At 43.0% G+C, this 14,892-nt stretch overlaps 2 protein-coding genes and 1 long non-coding RNA gene across 56 annotated transcripts in view; 2 read left to right on the top strand and 1 right to left on the bottom strand.

Annotated features, from left to right (window-relative positions):
- LOC118380690 (gasdermin-E-like) overlaps positions 1-5,373 on the top strand; it is a 68,109-nt gene extending 62,736 nt beyond the window's left edge. For 2 of the 5 annotated variants that reach the window (XM_052512108.1, XM_052512103.1), the window contains exon 10: positions 4,985-5,373. In XM_052512108.1, the coding sequence (XP_052368068.1) occupies positions 4,985-5,212 (228 nt within the window). In that variant the 3' untranslated portion in view covers positions 5,213-5,373. Of the gene's footprint in view, positions 1-3,713; positions 3,788-4,941 lie in introns of all 5 variants that reach the window. The other 3 variants (XM_052512107.1, XM_052512104.1, XM_052512113.1) reach the window with 3 other exon arrangements.
- The window catches only part of LOC118382007 (gasdermin-E-like), a 64,602-nt gene that overhangs the window by 44,752 nt on the left and 4,958 nt on the right, over positions 1-14,892 (bottom strand). For 17 of the 50 annotated variants that reach the window (XR_008124616.1, XR_008124617.1, XR_008124606.1 and 14 more), the window contains exons 4-8: positions 14,128-14,302; positions 13,893-14,013; positions 13,619-13,744; positions 11,532-11,659; positions 11,274-11,445 (exon numbers count right to left, since the gene is read on the bottom strand). The exons of 8 other annotated variants lie outside the window; for them this stretch is intronic. Coding sequence is in view for 7 of the 42 variants with exons in the window: in XM_052512097.1 (XP_052368057.1) it covers positions 11,274-11,445; positions 11,532-11,659; positions 13,619-13,744; positions 13,893-14,013; positions 14,128-14,302 (722 nt within the window). In the remaining 35 variants the exon portion in view is untranslated. Of the gene's footprint in view, positions 1-9,092; positions 9,436-9,484; positions 9,828-9,951; positions 10,999-11,092; positions 11,167-11,273; positions 11,446-11,531; positions 11,660-13,618; positions 13,745-13,892; positions 14,014-14,127; positions 14,303-14,892 lie in introns of those variants that run through there. 25 more of the 50 variants (XR_008124610.1, XR_008124595.1, XR_008124592.1 and 22 more) reach the window with 23 other exon arrangements.
- Positions 9,051-10,092, top strand: LOC127926629 (uncharacterized). The gene is made up of 3 exons (XR_008124669.1): positions 9,051-9,188; positions 9,581-9,805; positions 9,953-10,092. It is a non-coding gene; the product is annotated as an uncharacterized LOC127926629 (long non-coding RNA).

The following is a 14,892-nucleotide window of genomic DNA, read 5'->3' as shown; positions in this document are numbered from 1 at the left end:
GTAACCCAACAACAGGTACTGGGGGACTCAGTCAGCTGTAACCCAACAACAGGTACTGGGGGACTCAGTCAGCTGTAACCCAACAACACGTACTGGGGGACTCAGTCAGCTGTAACCCAACAACAGGTACTGGGGGACTCAGTCAGCTGTAACCCAACAACACGTACTGGGACACTCAGTCAGCTGTAACCCAACAACACATTGGGGGCTGTAACCCAACAACACGTACTGGGATACTCAGTCAGCTGTAACCCAACAACAGGTACTGGGGGACTCAGTCAGCTGTAACCCAACAACAGGTACTGGGGGACTCAGTCAGCTGTAACCCAACAACAGGTACTGGGGGACTCAGTCAGCTGTAACCCAACAACACGTACTGGGGACTCAGTCAGCTGTAACCCAACAACACGTACTGTATTGCCAAAACTGGGGTAAGTTTATCATTTGCATGAATTAGCAGCTCTAAAAACAAGTTCAACACTGACCCAAAATACAAAGACATTTTAAAGAAAGGGAACATAAAATGACGTCATCAGTTTCACACCCTCCCATCCTTACAATAGGTAGTATTCAGGGATACTCAGTCTAGCTGTAAAAGATATACTTCCCAACAACCACACATAAAAACTGGGGACAATTAATTCATTCTGCTTACTCAGTCAGCTGTAACCCAACAACACGTACTGGGGGACTCAGTCAGCTGTAACCCAACAACAGGTACTGGGATACTCAGTCAGCTGTAACCCAACAGCACGTACTGGGGGACTCAGTCAGCTGTAGCCCACTTGGGTGCTGCTATAGAGATTCATTAGTAGTGTCCGCCCAGAAGGCTTGATGTCATTTGCCACAGATAAATCGACGTAGCAATTTCATAGTTGTTTATCGTCTTCTAGTTGAAAAGTCATCATGAATCATGTCAACAATCGCCTAGCAAATTATTTTCAAACTTGTTGGAGCTCATCAACCACTGAACAGACCTAAGTTAAAATAGAGCAAGTTAGAAAATAATTAAACCTGAGTTTGGATGGAACTTTGGATTGACAGGAAAAGGTGTGATATTGTTACCCTCCCAATGAGCTTATCATATAAACTACAAAGTGAAAAGTACGGTTTACTTCACTTTTAATAATGTCAGCACAGGTAGCAGCCGTTTACAGTCTTTCTTGAGTTTTTTTATCCTTACTCTTCCCAATCAGTGTTGCCAACTCCTCAGTAAGGAACGTAGCTATTGGCTGTCCTAAAAGTCGCTAGAAGTCGCTAAATGACGTCAGTGCTCAATTTGTATAATTGGCCATGTATATATAATTGTGATGTATTGTCACGCTCCCTTCTGGTCGAAGTATTTTGTGTTTATCTTAATTTGTAATTTATTTGGTCAGGCCAGGGTGTGACATGGGTTTTTGTATATGGTGTGTATGTCAGTGGGATTGTAGCTTGTAGTGGGGTGTTCTAGGTAAGTCTATGGCTGTCTGAAGTGGTTCTCAATCAGAGGCAGGTGTTTATCGTTGTCTCTGATTGGGAACCATATTCTTTGGTTGTGTTGTGGGTGATTGTCCTGAGTGTCCTGATGTCCTTGTTCTGTGTTAGTTTACACAAAGTATAGGCTGTTTCGGTTTTCGTTATGTTTATTGTTTTGTAGTGTTTATTCGTGTTACGTTTGTTTGATTGAACATGGATGCAATCTACACGCTGCATTTTGGTCTGACTCTCCATCACCACATGAAAACCGTTACATGTATGCTGTAGGAGAGAGGAGTAACGTCGTGGGAGAGACACATTTTTTTTGTAAAAAAAACACCCTGATTATGTTTAGAACTACAAATTAACTTTCTTCTGTCGATTTTTTTTAATTTTTTATGTCACAATTCCAAACCTCTTCCTTTATCCGGGCTTGGGACTGACGAAAGTTACCCAAAAGAGACACTCTGGCGAAGTTACTTTGTGGGTGTTTTTTGTTTTTAAGTTTAGTTTTACACATTTACATCCCGCCCTGATTGTAAGCCATTCATTTGCAGTCTGGACGCTGAGGGGTGAACGTCTCCTGCTCTGACTGCAGCTGGGAGGGACTGCTGCGCGAGGACTAGGCCGCCTGTGAGTGCTTTGGGACAGGGTGGGGCCCACGGCAGCACCCGCTGCTCGTTGAGAAGAGAAAGAACAATATGTGCTTCACGTCACGGTCTCCAATAACACCAGAAAAAGGCACTGGATTTGTCGCTAGTCGCTTTTTTGAAAATGTGTCGCTAAGGGGTCTGAATACTCGCTAAATATAGCGACAAAGTCGCTAAATTGGCAATATTGTTCCCAATTCACTTAAACTATATTTCTTTATTTCCAATGGGCTTCACCAGAGTATCCCATAGTGGCTGGAATACAACTGTATTAAGCCCCTTACAACCACCCCCCTTGCAAAAACATTGTTGTCTCAAACATTTCACTGGCCTCAAAACAAACAGAATATAACTATCTAGACGTGTCCCGTCTGCCTTTATGGGCAAAAAACGCAACCCCCACTAAACATTATCACACTGACTAGTAAAGGTAAACGAGAAAATATATACACATCAGAACATCTCTAGTTGGTATCCTGATAAGAGCTTGGCAGCCCTAAAGTGTTATAGGTTAGAATTTCTCTGGGCCTCCTCTGCAGGCTGAACGGAGGGGCAAGGTCATGGGTGATGTTAGGAAGTGCTATTTCTTATGTAAGTGACCAGCATACTGCTATTGCATTGTTATAACTGAGACAACACATAGCAACATATTCTCACAGTAAAGGATGTGGGGCCCCCTACAGGATAACTCACGCACACACACACCCATAACTGCTAGGCCAGCGCACACACCAAATTTCCCCCTTTAGCTGAACATTGTGTGACGGCGGGATTCTAGAGTGACGGACGGCCCAGCTGAGCCAATGCAAGAAGACTACCTCCAGTGTGAACCAATCCGAAGAATCGAACTTCCAGAATCTACATACAGAGAAGAGAGTCGGCCCGAGAATTTAACCCTGTGGCACCCCCATTGAGACAACAGGCCCTCTGACTTTACACCCTGACACACATTATCAGAGAAGTTGTTGGTGAACCAGGCGAGGCAATCATTTGAGAAACCAATGCTGTTGAGTCTGCCAATAAGAATGTTGTGATTGACAGTCGAAAGCCTTAGCCAGGTCGATGAATACGGCTGCACAGTAATGTCTCTATTCGATGGCGGTTATGATATCGTTTAGGACCTTGAGTGTGGCTGAGGTGCACCCATAACCAGCTCTGAAACCAGATTGCATAGCGGAGAAGGTACGGTGGGATTCGAAATGGTCGGTAATCTGTTTGTTAACTTGGCTTTCGAAGACCTTAGAAAGGCAGGGTAGGATAGATATAGGTCTGTAGCAGTTTGGGTCTAGTGTCTCCCCCTTTGTAGAGGGGGATGACCACTGCAGCTTTCCAATCTATGGTAATCTCGGATGATACGAAAGAGAGGTTGAACAGGCTAATAATAGGGGTTGCAACAATTTCGGCCGATCATTTTAGAAAGAGAGGGTAGGGAAGGAGGAGGACGAGATCAGATCCTCACTTCTCAGTGCCGTCCACCTCATTGTCAGTGCCATGGACGGTGAGATAGAGAGCAGTTTTCACAGGATTCTCCAGTTATTACTTGATCAGGTCCTGGGAAACTAGTTTCACTACTGTGGTTTTATGTGTGTATATTTACATCTTCAGGAATGACAGATGAAGGTCTCTCTGTGTTGGGATCCTGTTGCAGTCCTCCAGTCTTACAGGTCCTGCAGATCCTGGTGAGTTCACACCTGCTTGATTGAGCCTCCAGTTCTGTATGTTCATTTTTCTAGGTTTTTGTTTATGTAAATGTATTTGGGTTTATTTAAATGTATGTTGGGTTTATGTAAATGTGTTGGGGGTTTATGTAAATGTATTTGGGTTTATGTAAATGTATTTTGGGGTTTATGTAAATGTATTGGGGTTTATGTAAATGTATTTGGGTTTATCTGTGGCAAATGACATCAAGCCTTCTTATGCGGACACTACTAATGAATCTCTATGGCAGCACCCAAGTGGGCTACAGCTGACTGAGTCCCCAGGCTAGCCTCTCCATAACAGATCACTGAAGGAGGCTGAAACAGCTGCATTAGGGAGCTGCCTTTCCTCAAATCAAATTGACCAAAATAACAATACAACAGGGAACGAGCATGTACTGTGTGCTTTATTAGCTCAAGCAATTACAAATGAAATGTGTTTGAATGAAATCCAGAGTTACATGCAGAACAGCGGATAGTGGTGGGGCTGCCCTGAATGATGTATTGCATCAAAGTATAGGTCACATCAATTACACCTTTATAAGTCATTTAGGAGTTTATTAAATGGAGGCCACCGATCTCAAATCTAAGGTAATTTAACCTTTAAAAGTAATTTACTTAATCATTTACTAAAGAGATTTGATTAATCATTTTGCTCAGTGTAATTTCCCTTAATTTAAATTGAGTAACACTAATTACACGTTTTATTTAAACACACCAAATTATCACTGGAATCATAACATGTGAGACATACTAATTAGCTAACATACTGATTAGCCAATCATTTTATTTAATATAGACCCTCTCCTGATAACAGGTTGCCTCTGGAAAGAATGCCTAAGGTCCTTGTATATCTTTGTAATGAGTGATCTACAAGGCTGTAACACTAATAATATGAAATACATTTGTTTATTTTATAGCATTCAAAATAAATCTCCAAAATAACTCTACTCATCAATACTGGGACAAGCCTATTTGCTTCTAAGTATTTTAAACAATGCATACAAATCAAGTTTTGCAGTATAAAGGACTTTCATTATGTTTTCACATTGATAAACAGTTCAGTATCAATTAAAACATGTATAATGTCTAACTATTTGTCATTTTAAAGTGTTTTTCATTGTTGCAAATTCTAGGGATGCAGATGCCACATTAATTCCTGTGCTGCTTGTCCTCCAGGTGCAGCATGTGGCAGCAGGGAGTGGGGAGACCCTCTCTCTGAGAGATGCAGGTCTGGCTGTTCTGACTGAGGAGGAGCTGTATCAGAGGACAGAGAGTCTCTTTGGTCACTCTGAAGTTACACTGAAGAGAGAGGAGGACACACTGAGGACAGAGATGAAGGACCAGCCTGGATACCTTCCTCTAGTCATGAGTATTACTGTGAAAGGCCTGGCCTCTTTAGTGTAAGGAGGGAGAGAGAGAGAGAGAGAGAGACCATGCAACTTGTAAATCCTGTTTGAACTGATACACTCAGTATTCCATTCCACTCTTGCACTAGTTGAGCCACAGAACTAGTGAACAACAGTGAATGTATCCTTGTAATGTTTTCAGTAAAGTTCAACACACGATATCAGACGTCCTGACCTCCACTCTTCTAGTCATTAGATAATACAACATAAAGTGGGACATTACAGAGGGAGGGAGGGAGGGAGGGGAGATTAGGAGGAGGGAGGGAGGGGGGGGTTACGATGGAGGATTAGATAATACAACAGGGAGGGAGGGGGAGAGGGAGGGAGGGAGGGGGGATGGAGAGGGTCAGGGAGGGAGGGAGGGAACAGAAACAGAATCCTGTTCAAAATACTGTTGGGGGAACATTAAAAACATTTATTAGGTTATCCCCATTAGATAATACAACATAAAGTGCACCCTGGACATTACAGATAATAATGATTCTTTACTCAAAGATAAAAGATAACATCCCCAATGCTGAATATGTGGAGTCAGAATGATGGTCCATTCATGTGATGTCTGTGAGATTCAGTGATTGAAGAACAAAGACATTTTGTCATCAGAAACCCTATGCGGTGTGTGTGAGAGGGTATGAGTGGGAGTATGTGTGGGTATATGTCTATACATATGAATGGGAGAGTGAAGGAGGGTGAATATGAATATGTGTAGGAGGGTGGGAGAGAATGGGTGTGTGGAGGACTAAGCTATATGTTGTGTGTGAATGAAGGAGAATGAATGAGGAAGTAGAGGGAGGTGGTGATAAACTGGGTCTGGTGGGTAAGAGGGTAAGGATGGAAGGGTGGGACAAGCTTGGCTTGGGGAGGCAAGGGGGAGTAATGATGGCAGATGGGGTTAAGCGTGGCTTTGGTGGGGTTAAGTGGGGAGAACAGGGAGGGGGGGTAGAGAGGGATGGATATTGTTATACTATGATGTCATTGTATTTCTTTATGACTTGTAAAACCTTCACAAAATTAGTAAGAGTTCAGGACAGATTAGGAAAGGATGTCAAATAATTATGATTCATTGTTTGTCATTACAACTAAGATGTAATGGTGGTTATTGGTGAGAATGGAGAGGGGCTATATTCAAGGGATTGGGACGGGGTGACTGGGAGGGCATCAGGCACTTTTCTGAGGTGAGGGGCTATATCCAGGGGGATTGGGATGGGGTGACTGGGAGGGCATTAGATACTTCTCTGAGGTGTGTGTGGGGCCTCCACTCATCCCATTTCACTCTCTCAGAGGACCCACTCACCCCAAGCAGTCCCACACCAGCCACTATACTTTCATTAACATTTATAAGGTAATACAAGCTGATAACAATACTTAAGTGGAGGACTTTCTTTAAATGTATGTACAGTGTATCAATAGTTTTTTTGTTGTTGGTACATTCGGAGAGGCATAAAAAGGCATAGTGCTTCAAGTACAAAGAGATACTTTGGTTTGTTATGTATTATTTTATTTCTTTGCCCACATGCTCTATATACAGTAGATGTATGTATAGATGCTCTTCAGTGCATTCTGAAAGTATTCAGACCCCTTGACTTTTTCTTCATTTTGTTACGTTCGCCTTATTCTAAAATGGATTAAATAAAAACATATCCTCATCAATCTAAACACAATATGCCATAAACAGAAAGAAAAACAGGTTTTATTTGAGCAAATCTATAAAAAATGAAAAACAGAAATATCTTATTTACATGAGTATTCAGAACCTTTGCTATGAGACTCAAAATTGATCTCAGGTACATCCTGTTTCCATTGATCATCCTTCAGATGTTTCTTCAACTTGATTGGAGTCCACCTGTGTTAAATTCAATTGATTGGACATGATTTGGAAAGGCACACACCTGTCTATATAAGGTCCCACAGTTCAACAGTGAATGTCAGAGCAAAAACCAAGCCATGAGGTCAAACGAATTGTCTGTAGAGCTTCGAGACAGGATTGTGTAGAGGCATAGATCTGGGGAAGGGTACCAAAACATTTCTGCAGCATTGAAGGTCCCCAAGAACACAGTGGCCTCCATCATTCTTAAATGGAAGAAGTTTGGAACCACTAAGACTCTTCCTAGAGCTAGCCGGCCGGCCAAACTGAGCAATCTGAGGAGAAGATCCTTGGTCAGGGAGGTGACCAAGAACCTGATGGCCACTCTGACAGAGCTCCAGAATTCCTCTGTGGAGATGGGAGAACCATCCAGAAGGACAACCATCTCTGCAGCACTCCACCAATCAGGCCTTTATGGTAGAGTGGCCAGACGGAAGCCACTCCTCTGTAAAAGGCACATGACAGCACACTTGGAGTTTGCCAAAAGGCACCTAAAGGACTCTGACCATGAGAAAAAAGGTTCTTGGGTCTGATGAAACCAAGATTGAACTCTTTGGCCTGAATGCCAAGCTCCACATATGGAGAAAACCTGGCACCATCCCTACGGTGAAGCATTGGGGTGGCAGCATATGCTGTGGGGGTGTTTTTCAAGGGCAGGGACTGGGAGACTAGTCCGGATCGAGTGAAAGTTCAACTGAGCAAAGTACAGTGAGATCCTTGATGGAAACCTGCTCCAGAGTGTTCAAGATCTCAGACTGGGCTGAAGGTTCACCTACCAAGAGGAGAACAACCCTAAGCACACAGTCAAGACAATGCAGGAGTGGCTTCGGGACAAGTCTCAATGTCCTTGAGTGGCACAGCCAGAGCCCGGACTTGAACCCGATTGAACAACCCTGGACAGAGCTTGAGAGGACCTGCAGAGAAGAATGGGAGAAACTCCTCAAATACAGGTGTGCCAAGCTTGTAGGGTCATACCCAAGAAGACTTGAGGCCGTAATCTGTTCCACTGGTTGTCATAAGGTGTATGCACCAATTTGTAAGTCGCTCTGGATAAGAGCGTCTGCTAAATGACTTAAATGTAAATGTAAATGTAATCACAACCAAAGGTGCTTCAATAAAGTACTGAATAAAGGGTCTGAATACTTATGTAAATGTCTTATTTTGAATACATTTGAATTTAGAATACATTTAAAACTTCATGCACAGTGAAGAGTTTGTTGTTTGACTGAGAAGGGTGCAATTACGGTCTGCAATTCCGGGCGTTCCTGCATTTGAGCATTCCTGCATCTGCAGAAACCCCTCTTTATACTTCTGTTGGTCCATATTTAAACCAGGACAGGCAGGAGATGGGGGCGCTCCAGTACAGTAGGTACCATGACTTTGGATGTCAACCACTGCTAAACCCCACAGATGAAGGAACCAATGGGATGCTTGAGGGGGGGAGTGCCCACTTGGGATGCCCACATGCAAGAACGCCCCAAATTGTGGGCAACAATCACACGCTATTGGAGAGACGAGCAATGTGCAACATGCAATCCCCGTTACAAGCCTGCTAGAGTTTGCGGCAGGGGGACGACCAATATCCATGGATGAAGCCTGAACTGGAATGTGAAGCTAAGAAGACCCTGAGTAGAACTAGCTTGCTTCATAGGATACCCCCCTGGTATTTCAGCCTGCAGCAGCCTATCATTTTAACTGAGGGGCAGCTCTGTGTTGACCTGGGGTTCAGGGTCGGTATGTCTCCAGTCAGAACATCACGGAGGGTAAAGTCAGTGGGCAGGTATTTGGGTGAGGCTGCTGGGTTTGTTTGGTGGCCATATTTATGTTTCATCACCATATGAAAAATGATTATGCGCTTGGACTGGCAGACCAAGAGGACAAGACGGAGATGGCCCTGAACTCGGTAAGTGGCTGTCTCCTGGACACATACGCATCCAACATCGTCCTCAAAAGCTAATTTCTCAAGTAAATGCACACATTCATTCAGGTTACAGACCATGTTATGTAATTAGACCTAGGACCCCTAGACATAATGAGTCTGGTTACAGACCATGTAATTAGGCCTAGGACCCCTAGACATAATGAGTCTGGTTACAGACCATGTAATTAGGTCTAGGACCCCTAGACATAACGAGTCTGGTTACAGACCATGTAATTAGGCCTTGGACCCCTAGACATAACGAGTCTGGTTACAGACCATGTAATTAGGCCTTGGACCCCTAGACATAATGAGTCAGGTTACAGACCATGTAATTAGGCCTAGGACCCCTAGACATAACGAGTCTGGTTACAGACCATGTAATTAGACCTAGGACCCCTAGACATAACGAGTCTGGTTACAGACCATGTAATTAGGCCTAGGACCCCTAGACATAACGAGTCTGGTTACAGACCATGTAATTAGACCTAGGACCCCTAGACATAACGAGTCTGGTTACAGACCATGTAATTAGACCTAGGACCCCTAGACATAACGAGTCTGGTTACAGACCATGTAATTAGACCTAGGACCCCTAGACATAACGAGTCTGGTTACAGACCATGTAATTAGGCCTAGGACCCCTAGACATAATGAGTCTGGTTACAGACCATGTAATTAGACCTAGGACCCCTAGACATAACGAGTCTGGTTACAGACCATGTAATTAGGCCTAGGACCCCTAGACATAACGAGTCTGGTTACAGACCATGTAATTAGACCTAGGACCCCTAGACATAATGAGTCTGGTTACAGACCATGTAATTAGGCCTTGGACCCCTAGACATAATGAGTCTGGTTACAGACCATGTAATTAGACCTTGGACCCCTAGACATAATGAGTCTGGTTACAGACCATGTAATTAGACCTAGGACCCCTAGACATAATGAGTCAGGTTACAGACCATGTAATTAGACCTAGGACCCCTAGACATAATGAGTCTGGTTACAGACCATGTAATTAGACCTAGGACCCCTAGACATAACGAGTCTGGTTACAGACCATGTAATTAGGCCTAGGACCCCTAGACATAACGAGTCTGGTTACAGACCATGTAATTAGACCTAGGACCCCTAGACATAATGAGTCTGGTTACAGACCATGTAATTAGGCCTTGGACCCCTAGACATAATGAGTCTGGTTACAGACCATGTAACTAGACCTTGGACCCCTAGACATAATGAGTCTGGTTACAGACCATGTAATTAGACCTAGGACCCCTAGACATAACGAGTCTGGTTACAGACCATGTAACTAGACCTAGGACCCCTAGACATAATGAGTCTGGTCATGGGCTTCCTAACAATACATTAAAAACAGCATTATAACAACAATAAGCTATGCAAGTGACTCTGAAAATAGCCTTGCAGTTTTTGAATGTTGTAAGCTTTTTGAATGGTCTTCAATGGGCAAACACGTCATTAAAGCCATCTGGCAGAAGTAAATACAACTGCGTTTTGATGAAAAGCCATTAACACGGAAATATGACGTAGGAATGTGTCATTAATTAATGTACAGTAGTGGGAATATTATTTTGTACATTTTTTTCTTCACACGTGCATTATCTTGTTTTTGATATGCTTTACTCCTGTCGCTTTGCAATCATCAACAATATGTTATCAAATGTGACATTTCTGAAATTCATCCCTGGCGGTGCAGTTCATATATCCACTTTGTAGCACAAGGAATGTTTCTATTCGGCTCAATCTATCCTAAAGAGGCCAGGCCATTCACAGCGATACTCATGACAAGAGGAAGGTGTCCAGGGCAGATAACTGAAGTCACTGTGAATTCTGCGTCCTCATTCAATCTGGTAAGTTCCACATTGGAGAGGGCAAAGAGACTCTCTGTCCTCTGATACAGCTCCTCCTCAGTCAGAACAGCCAGACCTGCATCTCTCAGAGAGAGGGTCTCCCCACTCCCTGCTGCCACATGCTGCACCTGGAGGACAAGGAGAACAGGAATAAGCTTACATGCACTCATTTCTAAAAGGTCATATAGGACTAGAGGCTCAATCAAGCAGGTGTGAACTCACCAGGATCTGCAGGGCCTGTAAGACTGGAGGACTGCAACAGGATCCCAACACAGAGAGACCCTCATCTGTCATTCCTGAAGATGTAAATATACACACATAAAACCACAGTAGTGAAACTAGTTTCCCAGGAACTGATCAAATAATAACTGGAGAATCCTGTGAAAACTGCTCTCTATCTCACCGTCCATGGCACTGACAATGAGGTGGACGGCACTGAGAAGTGAGGATCTGATCTCGTCCTCATCCTTCCCAACACATTGGTCTACAAGATCCAGTATGGCCTGGACTGTCTCCCTCTCAGACTCTTCCAGATCACCCAGGTCAGGAGTCTCACCATCACACATCTGATCCAGCTGTGATGAGAGAGAGAGATATTCATCCCTGCTATTAGGTGTCTGTGTCTGTGTGTTTGTGCCCTGTTTCTGTATGTCTCACTCACCACACTCTCCAGCACACTGACTGTCTCTCTGTCCTCCATGGTTGTCTTGAGGAGCTGGAGCAGAGAGGAACGTGTGTCTGCTGGCAGGACTGACAGCAGCTGGAAATGACGACTCAGTTTCTCCAGTTCTGTCAACACACAAACAACAGACAGAACAGAACGTGTTACTTTGTAAAATATTGATCAATGGGTGGTTTTATATACCAAAAGTGTGGTAACTTCATAATTACTAATCAAAAAGAACAACTTAAATATTGAACATTCCATTCAGTAGACTACATGTTGACCAGACGTTCCATTCAGTAGACTACATGTTGACCAGACATTCCATTCAGTAGACTACATGTTGACCAGACGTTCCATTCAGTAGACTACATGTTGACCAAACCTTCCATTCAGTAGACTACATTAAACGTTGACCAGACATTCCATTCAGTAGACTACATGTTGACCAGACGTTCCATTCAGTAGACTACATGTTGACCAGACGTTCCATTCAGTAGACTACATTACATGTTGACCAGACGTTCCATTCAGTAGACTACATGTTGACCAGACGTTCCATTCAGTAGACTACATTACATGTTGACCAGACGTTCCATTCAGTAGACTACATGTTGACCAGACGTTCCATTCAGTAGACTACATTACATGTTGACCAGACGTTCCATTCAGTAGACTACATGTTGACCAGACGTTCCATTCAGTAGACTACATGTTGACCAAACCTTCCATTCAGTAGACTACATTACATGCTGACCAGACGTTCCATTCAGTAGACTACATGTTGACCAGACGTTCCATTCAGTAGACTACATGTTGACCAAACCTTCCATTCAGTAGACTACATTACATGCTGACCAGACGTTCCATTCAGTAGACTACATGTTGACCAGACGTTCCATTCAGTAGACTACATGTTGACCAAACCTTCCATTCAGTAGACTATATTACATGTTGACCAGACGTTCCATTCAGTAGACTACATTAAACGTTGACCAGACATTCCATTCAGTAGACTACACGTTGACCAGACGTTCCATTCAGTAGACTACATGTTGACCAGACGTTCCATTCAGTAGACTACATTACATGTTGACCAAAGTTCCATTCAGTACACTACATGTTGACCAGACGTTCCATTCAGTAGACTACATTACATGTTGACCAGAAGTTCCATTCAGTACACTACATTACATGTTGACCAGACGTTCCATTCAGAAGACTACATTTCATGTTGACCAGACGTTAAATTCAGTAGACTACATGTTGACCAGCCGTTCCATTCAGTAGACTACATGTTGACCAGACATTCCATTCAGTATACTACATTACATGTTGACCAGACGTTCCTTTCAGTAGACTACATTACATGTTGACCAGACATTCCATTCAGTAGACTACATTACATGTTGACCAGACGTTCCATTCAGTAGACTACATTACATGTTGACCAGACATTCCATTCAGTAGACTACATTACATGTTGACCAGACGTTCCATTCAGTAGACTACATTACATGTTGACCAGACATTCCATTCAGTAGACTACATTACATGTTGACCAGACGTTCCATTCAGTAGACTACATTACATGTTGACCAGACGTTCCATTCAGTAGACTACATGTTGACCAGACGTTCCATTCAGTAGACTACATGTTGACCAGACGTTCCATTCAGTAGACTACATTACATGTTGACCAGACATTCCATTCAGTAGACTACATGTTGACCAGACGTTCCATTCAGTAGACTACATTACATGTTGACCAGACGTTCCATTCAGTAGACTACATGTTGACCAGACGTTCCATTCAGTAGACTACATTACATGTTGACCAGACGTTCCATTCAGTAGACTACATGTTGACCAGACGTTCCATTCAGTAGACTACATTACATGTTGACCAGACGTTCCATTCAGTAGACTACATTACATGTTGACCAGACATTCCATTCAGTAGACTACATGTTGACCAGACGTTCCATTCAGTAGACGACATTACATGTTGACCAGACGTTCTATTCAGTAGACTACATGTTGACCGCTAAACAGGAGACATTACCCTCCACTGGCATTATTACCTTTGTTCAGATTTAAGGGGCTGTTGGCATCAAAGTCGCCTACCAGGTCCATAATTCCATCCTCTTCAATCTCGTAATTTGACCTAACCTTTTCAAAGCCCCCATTGTTGGAGAAAAGGCACAGCTCTGTGGACAAGAGCAGACAACAGTCATAACCAGTAACACACAGACAGATACAGTGGCTGTACTAAATACACTGAGGAACATAGACGCTGGCTGTGTACTTTACCATGCAGCTATACCTGGGACATTGATAAACCATACACTTCCTCACCAAACTTTCCATTGCGTTTGACCTTGAGTTCAATCAGACTGAAGGCCACGACAGTATATTCAGGAATCTTCAGCGACACATCACTATCTGTCTGAGTACTGCCGCTCTGCTTCATAGAGGCCTGTGGAGGAAATGTCAAATCAGTCAGAGACGTTTGGTGCCCGTTTTCCACTCATGAAAATATGATAAAAACATAATTCACTTCAGTAGAAGGCCTAGTAATCTTTCTTCCTACCTTCACGCTCAGGGCCACGCAGGCGCTCATGTTGGCTGCTGCATTGCCACACTTCCGGACTTTGTTTGTGACCGGGCAAGGTTGTGATGTCATAATCCTCTCCGTCAACACCCCTAATATTGCCCTGGGCTTCTCCCGGGTCTGCTTGATCACAGGGTGGGTCATGTCCAGGCGTCTGCAGGAGGGACCCAAATAAATTATGTTATACAAAATATAGAGTGGGCGAGCAAATATTATTTAAAGGTACTAGTTATGCGTCATACAGAGGGTTATTCTTGAACTGCCATTTACTTTACATCCCTTTTGCCTTTGCAACCATGAAAACCCTTTCAAGGCTCTCTTCAATCTGTAACACTGAAGTGTTATGGATTACGCAAAATAAAAGTAAAAGTCATTTCCGTTTGAGCCGACATATGCAGAGTTTACCAGGGAAATAATAATCATGCATTTATTTCAATCACACTGCAAAGCTGAATTTCCGTGATCTGGATTGAGTACAGCCCTAAAATGACACATAGTTTTAGTTGATATTGAACTGTTTATCAATGTGAAAACAAGTCCTATAATAATGCAAAACATTATTTTGATTTATTGTTTAATGAACTTAAGGAAAGCAAATGGGTTTGTCCCAGTAGTGATGTGTAGAGTTGTAGGGACATGTTTCAGGGATTTAGAGACATCTATCTATTATTTTGAATGATAGAAGTAAAAGTATTTCATATATTGTATAGATCAATAAAAACAAAGAAGGCTATTAAAATACTT

The sequence above is a fragment of the Oncorhynchus keta genome, unplaced genomic scaffold (genome assembly GCF_023373465.1).
Source record: "Oncorhynchus keta strain PuntledgeMale-10-30-2019 unplaced genomic scaffold, Oket_V2 Un_contig_7986_pilon_pilon, whole genome shotgun sequence".
In the NCBI taxonomy this organism is placed as follows: Eukaryota; Metazoa; Chordata; class Actinopteri; order Salmoniformes; family Salmonidae; genus Oncorhynchus; species Oncorhynchus keta.
This window is presented reverse-complemented; position numbering and strand designations above follow the sequence as displayed.